We start from the raw sequence: 9,960 nt of genomic DNA, 5'->3' as shown, positions 1-9,960 counted from the left end.
GGCAACTACTGTGGTCTAATTGACAATACTCATTTAGTATCTACTTTGATCCTTGTATAGTGGAGATTGCGTAAATGTAAGATGTATCTGAAGATAGAAGACAGTTAAGCACAAAGACAACTGTTATTCAGAAGGCATCAAGAATAAGTGCTGTTAGTTCGGAGGGGAGAGAAAGAGTTGATCACTGGGAGGAGAGAGTTCAGGAACAAGGTATAGTGGAAGATGTGGTTTTAAACTGGAATATGGAAGATGAGAGAGATGGGGTATGTTCTTAGGATAGAGAGGAGAAAGGTATGGTTATGGGTTAGTTATTGGAGTAGGGGAATAGTAGGGTAAAACTTGGAATAATCTACTTTCTAAGCCACCTCCTGTCAGAGATGGAGGGTGTCTGATGAATTCAGAGGAGTAGGTGTTGCATTGAGAGTGTTTTTAATTTCAGCACTTTGAAACCTGGCTTGCCAGATTACAGAAATGCTTTTAGATTTCACTGGTTGTTCCTAATTTAGGACTTTTTTTTTTTTTCATGGTTGCTCTTCTTTAGAACATGGTGATGAGTTTTAGAGTCTCGGATCTTCAGATGCTTCTCGGTTTTGTTGGCCGAAGTAAGAGTGGACTTAAACATGAACTTGTCACCAGGGCTCTACAGCTTGTCCAGTTTGACTGCAGCCCTGAAGTCTTCAAGAAAATTAAGGAACTCTATGAGACTCGATATGCCAAGAAGAGCTCTGACCCTGTACAACCCCACCGGCCTTTGGACCCACTCACCATACATTCTTCCTATGACCGGGGAAGCACTGTCCCCAGGACTTCTATTTCTACTCCTAACATTGACTATCCTGTGCTATATGGAAAATACCTAAATGGTCTTGGACGATTACCCTCTAAAGTTGTCAAGCCAGAAGTCCGCCTGGTGAAATTGCCCTTCTTTAATATCTTGGATGAATTGCTGAAGCCAACAGAATTAGGTGAGTCTTTTGAGTGAGGCAGGCTTTGATTGGGGTGCATGTGTGCATGCGTGTGAAAACAAACATCTTAATTAAAACTTTACGATTTTGTATTTAAGTTACCCTCATAGGTGCCATATCTAGATACTCTCTGTACATTTGAAAACATCTTTGTCCTACAGTGAAGTGAAATCAGGGTTTATTCTGTGAAATCAGGATAATGGCTTTCTGAAAATGTTTATGTGTAGGCCCCCGATCTTCCTTTTCCAATTTTGGTCCAGGGATTGGCGACCTTTGTCCCAACAAACTTATTTTCAGTAATATGTAGGCTGTTTGCCTTCCTTCTCTACACTACATGAGAAGTGCCACCTGCCTCCAGAGTGGGCACAGTAGCAGTTGTTCTGCCTTGCCAGCCCTTGAGAAAATTAAAAGGTGTGTGTATGTGTGTGTGTGTGTAGAGGTGTTCAGAATTTTGCCACATCATATTTTAAAGAAGTTGTCAAAACTGATCACCTCTTATAGTCTCTTTGAAGTCTAGAGTCTTTCTTTTCAGTACTCTTTACTTTTGTTAACTTTTCACACTGCAGCCAGAAATGTAAAGGTAAAGAAAAAACCTCTAACAGATTCCACTTCAGTGTAGTTGCTAGGCAGTTTAATGGTATACTCTAATCTTAAGTTTCCTATCAAATGACTACCTTGCCTTTAGAGGCCTGCTAATTTGTTAGAAATAAAAGGATAAATTATGAACACTTTTATCTCACAAACTTATAAGTGAAAAATGGATGATAGTAAACAGCCAAGAGTTGGGATCATTAGTCAATGAGAAAAAAAACAAAACATAGATATAATTTTCCTCATTCTCTACACTGCTTTTACCATTGTAACAATTTGTAAGATGGGGTTTTTATTTTGAGTGAACACAGAAGTTTGGTTTGTTATGACCCAGCTGGCATAGAGCAGATTGGTTCAAAATGATAGTTTGTTATTTTAATTATAAACTGAAAGGATTACTGAACTTTCTTTTTCTCGAGTTTTTATTCTGCTTTCCATAATTTCTTCCATACTTTACTAATTTTAAAACACACAGTTTTTGTATTTTAGAAATCTTTTTTTTATTAGAGCTAGCTTCCTCATTTCCCCACTTTATGCAAGGGACAAAACTTTGTTCACTATTTTAAGGTGATTTGACTCTGAGCACTTTCAAATTATGGGAAAGAAGGACTTTATCATTCCTACTTCCCTTATTCAGTCTTAGGCTAGCAGAATTTAAAAGTAATGCATGTTTACTTAAAAGACTTGAATTGATAGAATGGTAGAGTAATTTTGTAAATGGACTTACAATAAAGAGAAACTACTAGCTTGAAAGATATTGGAGGTAAATTTTAAGTTGGCATAGACAAGGCTATCTCTACAGTACCTGGAAAAATATTTGTTCAGTTCTCTGGCACCAAAGCTTTCCAACTTGCCTAGTTATCTCCTCACCATGCATCTTTTTTTTTTTTTTTCCCCTACTCTGAAGGGGTATCTGAGAAGATATATTCTCTGGGTCTATACTAAGAATTATACTTGTCATTCCCCCCAAAAACCCAAAACAACTCTTCTTCCTAAAATCCACAAAAACCTTGTTTTAACATTAGTCAATAGCAAGCATTTTTAAGCACCTATAATATGCCAGGCATTGTGTTGCATGCTGGGGATAAATTTACAAAGGCTGAAACATTCCTTTTCCTGAAAAACCTTAAATTCTAATGGAGGAAACAAGAAGTACATATATAAGTATATGAAGCATAAATGTAATGTGTAATTAGAAAAAAATCTTGAACCCTTGCACTCCATCTCCCAGAATTCTTTCCTCATCCCCAAATTTCTTTTCCCTTTTTGTTTATGTGTGTCTTTACGTTATTGTTTATGTAGTTCTGTAACTCCTTCCTGGCTCTCTCTTCTCCCGAGTTTGTGGTCTGGGAAAGCCTCTCTTTACTGAAGGTTGTTTTTTTTCCCTCTACTTTTCAAGTGATTTTTAATAAATCTTACAAAATACATTACTTGGAGTATTGGATATTAATTTTTTAATCTACAGTAAAATGAATTTGTCATTCTTTTTTCAGTCTTGTCTGACTTTTTTGGACCTCTTTTGGAGTTTCCTTGGCAGAGATACTGGAGTGGTTTGCCATTTTCCTTCTCCAGCTCACTTTTACAGTTGAGGAAACTGAGACCAACAGGGATAAGTGACTTGCCCACAGCTCGTATGTGCCTGAGCCTGAATTTGAACTTGGGGCTTCTGGATTCCAGGCCCAGCACTCTTATCTGCTCTATAAATGTTGTAAAATGAATAAAAACAAATAAATGTAAAATAGTTATATACAAGGTAGTTCAGGAGGGAGGACACTAGCAAGCAGTTGAGGGGATCAGGAAAGATTTCAGGCAGAAGATGGAACTTGATCTTCAAGGAAGAAAGGGACTTTTAGGCATTTGTAAAGAAGGAATGAATTCTAGGCATGTGTGGATGAATGGTCAGTACAAAGGCATGAGGATAGTGTCATGTCATGAGAGCAGAGAAGGCCAGTTTTTCTAGATCACAACTTGTGAGAGGGGGAGTTGTATCTAGTGAGTTTGGAATCTAGATTTGGGCTAGGATATAAAGGACTTTTAAAACTAAACAGAGTAGGGGCACCTACATGACTCAGTACATTGAGAGCTAGGCCTAGAGAGGGGAGGTCCTGGGTTCAAATCAGGCCTCAGACACTTTCTAGCTGTATGACCCTGGACTTTACCCCATTGCCTAGTCCTTACTGCTCTTCTGCCTTGTAACCAATAAACAGTATTGATTCTAAGACAGAAGGAAAGGATTTTAAAACCAAAACTAAATAGAAGAGTTTATATTTGATTCTAGAGGCAATAGAAACCTATTGGAGTTGGTTGAGTTGTGGGGGTCACATGGTCAGATCAGCACTTAAGGCAGCAGGATACAGGCTGAACGTAGTAGTGAGAGAGACCAATTAGAAAGTTGTTAAAATAATATAGACTAGAAGTGATGGCAGTCTAAACTAAGCAGTTTAAATGTGGAGATTGGAGATGATGCAAAGATTGGTGATCTAGTTAAATATGTGGGGTGAGGAAGAATGTATAGTCTAAAATAATGCCAAGATTATAAACCTGAGAAATTGGAAAGATGGTGATGTCTATGACAGCAATAGAAAAGTTTGGAAGAGGGAGGCCCTTAGATTGGGGGGGGGGGCGCCGTGGAATGAGTTCTATTTTAGACATAATGAGTTTAAGGTGTCTCCATGACATCTGGTTTGAAATGTTCAATAGGCAATTGGTACTGCAGGACTGAAGCTTGGGGAGAAATTGGCCTGGATATATATAGAGAGAGAAAGGGAGAGGGAGAGAAGAAAGTAAAATAAGACAGTAGTTTGAGGCTTGGGTTGTGTGTAGCAAAGAAAGGGTGGAGGAAATAAGCATTTTTGAAGGCAGTAGAGAAGGAACTAGTTGACAGGATGAGGTTTAATCAATTTAAGCACATACTTTGTGCCAGGCACTGTGTCAAGTGCTAGAGATACAGAAAGAAGCAGAAGCTAGTCCTTGCCTTCTAGGAGTATAAAATCTAATGGGAGAGACAAGATGCAAATGAATATGTATAAAGCAAGCTATCTACAGCATAAATAAGATAATTAACTGAGGGAAGGCACTAAAATTAAGAGGGATCGAAGAAGTTTCCAGTAAAAGATGGGATTTTGATTGGATCTTAAAGGAAGCCAAGGAGTAGTCAGTCAGATTGGAGGAGGGGAGAGTAAAGAACACCCACCTAGGGACCTCTCCAGGGCCAGTAAAGCACAAAACCCTTGGGCTTTAGAAACCAAGTTTATTTTGGTAATTGGAGTAAGGGAAAAGGGTAGATGGGTTCCTAACACTTACAAATCTATACTCAACCCAACTTCTGCTCACCTCGTGAGGTTGCTCTTCGTTTCTTCCATAGGTCCTACCTATCTGCTCCCTGCTCTTATCTAAAACCCCAAATGCTTCACTATCTGCTAATCTAACTACCCAGATTGTCTTTAAGAAGGTAGAGGAGACAGGACTCACTGTTAGCCTAAATCCCTTCTCAAGCCTGGGGTTGGCTTCCTAGGTAACTCAGAGTCCCAGATGACAAAACCCTTAGGATTACCTTAGCCAAATTGATCTCTGACCAGTTGATTTCAGAGAGGTGGTTCTCTGTACTCCAGAGAAGAGACTAGGGCCCAGGATAGAACTCTGTGGGACACCCACAGTTAGGGAGCATGATCTGGAGGATCCAATAAAGGAGGCAAAGAAGTCGTCAGTCAGATGGGTAGGATGAGAATCAGGAAAGAGTAGTGGCCAGAAAGCCCCAAGAGAAGAAACTATCCAGGAGAGAGTGATCAACAATATCAGAGACTGAGAGAAGTCAAGGAGACTGAAGATTGAGAAAAGGCCATTAGATTTGGTCACTAAAAGATCATTAATAACTTTGGAGAGAGCAATTTTGGTGGAATGATAAGGTTGGAAGCCAAGATTTTTAGAGGTTAAGAAGTGAGAGGATTGAATGGAAACACCTGCTGAAGAAGATATAGTTGGCAGGATGAAAGGATCAAGTAAGGATTGAAGATTCCATAGGGGGTGATTACTGAAGTTGGATTATAGTAGAGAAGATAGAAGGAGTGAAGAGATCGGTTGTACATATAGAAGGATCGTCCTTGCCATGAAGAAAGACCACCTCTTGGTTAGAAACTAAAGGAAAGGATTTCATCTCAGAAATCTAAAACCAAAGCACTCTTAGAGCAGCAGTTAACTGTTCTCCTTGAAGATGAGGTGAAATGAATCTGCCCATCAGCTGAGGCATCAAAGAAGGGGAAGTGGATCAAGAGTTTTACCTCATAGAGTTGGGCTCGAAGTGGCACTGGGAAGGAGATTAAAACCAATTTAAATCTTCAAGGGAGACAGCATGGTACAGTAGAGGACAAGCTCAATTTGGAGTCAGGGTTTGACTGCCATAATACTCTCTGTGTCATCTTCATCTATAAAATGAATGGGTTGGACTAAATGAAACCGAACACTGCATTGTTGTTTTAAATTTTCTAGCTATCTTTTATTTTTATATTGTTTTCATGTCAAATATATCTTTCTCATTCCATTCTCCAGAGTTACATGAAAGAGTAGTTCAGCAGAACTCACAAAACACATCAACTGAATTTTGACAGCATATGCAGTATTCCGTATCCAGAGCCCCATTTCCTCAGCCCTGCCAGAAAGGAGGGGGGTGGGGGACAATAGGCATTTTTCTCCTCTCTTCTATGAGGCTCAGCTTAGTCATTATAATTACATAGAATGGCTAAGTGTTATAATTACCAATGGAGAAGAGAAGAAAGGTCCCTTCCCTCTTTCCCTGTTGAGGACTATCACTGGTAGTGGTGGTGTTACATGCACTCTCATCTGCTATTGCTGTGATTGATTTTGCTTAATAGTTTTTCTTTGTTACAAGGAAAGGCTCACTAAGTGGTGCTTGGGAGATTGTATATGGAACTGACTGAGATTTTTCTAAAGACATCAAAACTTTTAAAAGGGTGGTAGGAAATTGAATTAGATCTCTAAGGTCCCTTCCAGCTTTAAATCATAGGTCAGGATACCTGTTTTTCTAGGACTAAAAAGCCATTTTTATCAGATCTGAATAAGGAAACAGTATTTCTGAGTATCTGCCAACACCATCCTTTGCTATCAGGTGTGGGAGCCACTAAACCCTGCATTTTTGGCATCTTATAGTTCTTTTTGAAATGACAGAGGAGAGGAGAGACTTTGCCTTCCATTTGTCTCCTCTGCACTCTCCTGCTGCTAGCAATCTGGTGAAACATCCAGTACTTATGAGTGGCCATGTTCTTCTGAAGGGCAGGCAGCCATAGATGGATCCCCGATGGAGAGTGTCCTGGCAGCTAGGAAACATAAATCAAATAGAATGCAGAGCTTGATGCTGGGGGGGAAGGGGAAGAAGAGAGATAATAGATTGGCAAAACATTAGAACTGAAGGGGAATTTGTCTCATCAACATCCTCGTTTAACACATTAGAAAACTGAGGCTTAAAGAAACAGATTGACTTAACCAAGGTGATCTAACCCATCGGTGACAAGAGCTATAACTAAGAACCTAGGTCACACAATTCAGTGTGCCTTTAGCAATACAATACCATTATTGCTTTTAAATACCTAGTTGCTTATCCTTTGCAGTTTCCACTGGCCACCTTCTTTCTTTTTTCTCTCACCCTCTCAAGTTCTTAAATTGCAAGCCAGACTGGATTCTCAAGTATGTGATAAGAATCATTATTAAAGATATTTATTTTGAGTCATGACCCTCACTACCACCGAATAAGCATTTAGTCTGCTAGTTGATCCCAGTTGGTTCTTCTAAATTAGCACTCCTGTCTTCAGCTCTCATCAAATACTCTGGAGTAGCTTGTGCATTTCTCTCATTCCCACCCAAAATAGGTTCAGCCAGCTGGGTGGGGTTATAGAGTAAAGAGTATTTTCCTCTTGAGCTCAGCATGTACTCAGGGAGCATGGAATATGATACAGAATCATCATTCCCACTTTAAAGTTCCCATCTTCTGGAGTCTTCAGTTTCTGGCTTCAGAACTTGAATATATCTATCATTCTTTCTTCTCCTTAGTACTCTAGTCTCACATCAGAGTTTACATGCTATTGTTTAGCACCTCTGCCTGACTTGCGGTAGAGATACTAAGAAAATGGAGGATCTTTGAGTTAGGTTCAGCTTCCTCTAAAAGACCCTTGGTTTTATTTGGGGTGGGAATTCCCTCTTCCAACACACATTGTAATTCATTTATAATTAAGTAATCTTTGTGTAGCCTAAGACTAGGAGTGGTTAACTCATGTCACTCACATGGGGATTTGAGCCCATATCTCCGAAACTCCTAGCCTACTATGTTTCATTGGCTCTTATCACAGGAAAAATATTAACATTCAGTAATCTGTGAAAATTTTTAAACATTAAAAATTCTAATTTACCTAAAAATTTAAATAAAAAATAAAAAAAATCTGAGATGAGATTCTTGCCCTCAGGAGTGACCCTAGTTTAAAGAGAAGCTATATACATTAAGATAAGATAGCTTTAAAGCTGAAAGATACCATAGGACTCTTGGGTCTTGCTTTCTCATTTAACAGATGAAAAAACTGATGCTCAGAGAGGCTATGTAAACTTAACCAGGGTTACACATTTGAGGAAGAGCAGAATAAGAATTCCAGTGGGCAGCTGGGTAGTTCAGTGGATTGAGAGTCAGGCCTAGAGATGGGAGGTCCTATGTTCAAATCTGACCTCAGACACTTCCCAGCTGTGTGACCCTGGGCAAGTCACTTGACTCCCATTGCCTACTCTTACCACTCTTCTGTCTTGGAGCCAATACATAGTACTGATTCCAAGATGGAAGGTAAGGGTTTTAAAAAGAAGAAGAAGAATTCCAGCCTTGGAATCCTTTAACTCTAAATGAAGTGTTTATTCCACTTTACCATGCTGTCTTTCATATGCCACCCCCAGAGAGCAAAACCAGCAAATGTAGAGGAAATCAAAAATGAGTGTAGTCAGAGATGACTTCTCAGAGGCAGTGGAACTTTCTGAATTTAGAATTCATAAGATTCAGGTAAGTAAAGACTTGCAGGAAAGGAGGTTAAAGCCCTATCCTTCAAGGCCTAGTTCAAATGTTAATTGTTCTAAGGAGCTTTTTCCTTTGTGTTCTTATTACTACCTTAACATCTTTTCCTTCAAGTTCCGAGTATCCTCTCACTCTTTTTTTTTTTTTTTTTTAAACCCTTGCCTTCCGGCTTGGAGTCAATACTGTGTATTGGCTCCAAGGCAGAAGAGTGGTAAGGGCTAGGCAATGGGGGTCAAGTGACTTGCCCAGGGTCACATGGCTGGGAAGTGTCTGAGGCCAGATTTGAACCTAGGACCTCCTGTCTCTAGGCCTGGCTCTCAATCCACTGAGCTATCCAACTGCCCCCCTCTCACTCTTTTTTGACATCCAAGAGCCCTTTATTTTTGTCTTTCTGACATGGTTTTAAATTCTACTTTGAAATAAAGTTATTATATACATCTTATCTCCTACTAATTTCTTGAGGTCAAGAACCATATATTGTTTTTTATATATTCCATAGTTCACAGAGTAGGTACTTTAAAATGTTTGTTAGGAATGTGAGTTGGGAAATTCTGTCCAAACTATTGTAGTGGATAAAAAAAGTCATGGATTTTGTAACTAACATTTTGTTAAAGGATCAAAGCCTGAAAATTATTTCCAACAGGGGAAACTAGACATTGATGTTTGGAGGCAATTAAAGTTTTATCTCATTAGAGTAATAAGTGAGTTTGGGGGAAAGAGGTAAAAAAGAACTAAATTTGGACATCTCAAAACTTGATTTCAGGAGTCCAGGAAATATGTCCAGTGGTGGGAAAGCCATTTGTAGTTTAAGGAGGGGAGTAAAAAGACCAAAGAAATATCCAAACAGAAACCTATTTAGGTCATATAAAAATGATTTATAGAGAGAGAAGCTGGTGAAGAAATCAGGAAGAAAATTACCATAAAAACAAGAGGTGACTAGGGCCTAACTAAGGATCTTGGCAATAGAAAGGTGGGCAGAATTTATTATTTATTTATTTATTAGTATTTTTTTTAAGCCCTTAACTTCTGTGTATTGGCTCCTAGGTGGAAGAGTGGTAAGGGTGGGCAATGGGGGTCAAGTGACTTGCCCAGGGTCACACAGCTGAGCAGTGTCTGAGGCCGGATTTGAACCTAGGACCTCTTGTCTCTAGGCCTGACTCTCAATCCACTGAGCTACCCAGCTGCCCCTACGTGGGCAGAAGTTAAGTCAGTACCAAAGGAAAAAAAAATCAGGCAAGGGTTTAGAGCAGCAGAAAGACATATTTTAGGACTGAGGTAAAATATGCTGATACCTTGAAAACTGAGTTGGTAAGGACCACAGTGGGCATCTAGGCTCACCTGTACCTA

The 9,960-nt window shown here is 39.4% G+C and overlaps 1 protein-coding gene across 1 annotated transcript in view; it reads left to right on the top strand.

Annotated features, from left to right (window-relative positions):
• Window positions 1-544: 544 nt before the first annotated feature.
• The window catches only part of PIAS4 (protein inhibitor of activated STAT 4), a 47,365-nt gene continuing 37,949 nt past the window's right edge, over window positions 545-9,960 (top strand). Inside the window, exon 1 of the mRNA XM_044671188.1 lies at window positions 545-965. Coding sequence (XP_044527123.1) covers window positions 545-965 — 421 coding nt within the window. The remainder of the gene's footprint in view (window positions 966-9,960) is intronic.

The sequence above is a fragment of the Gracilinanus agilis genome, chromosome 1 (assembly GCF_016433145.1).
Source record: "Gracilinanus agilis isolate LMUSP501 chromosome 1, AgileGrace, whole genome shotgun sequence".
Lineage (NCBI taxonomy): Eukaryota > Metazoa > Chordata > Mammalia > Didelphimorphia > Didelphidae > Gracilinanus > Gracilinanus agilis.
This window is presented reverse-complemented; position numbering and strand designations above follow the sequence as displayed.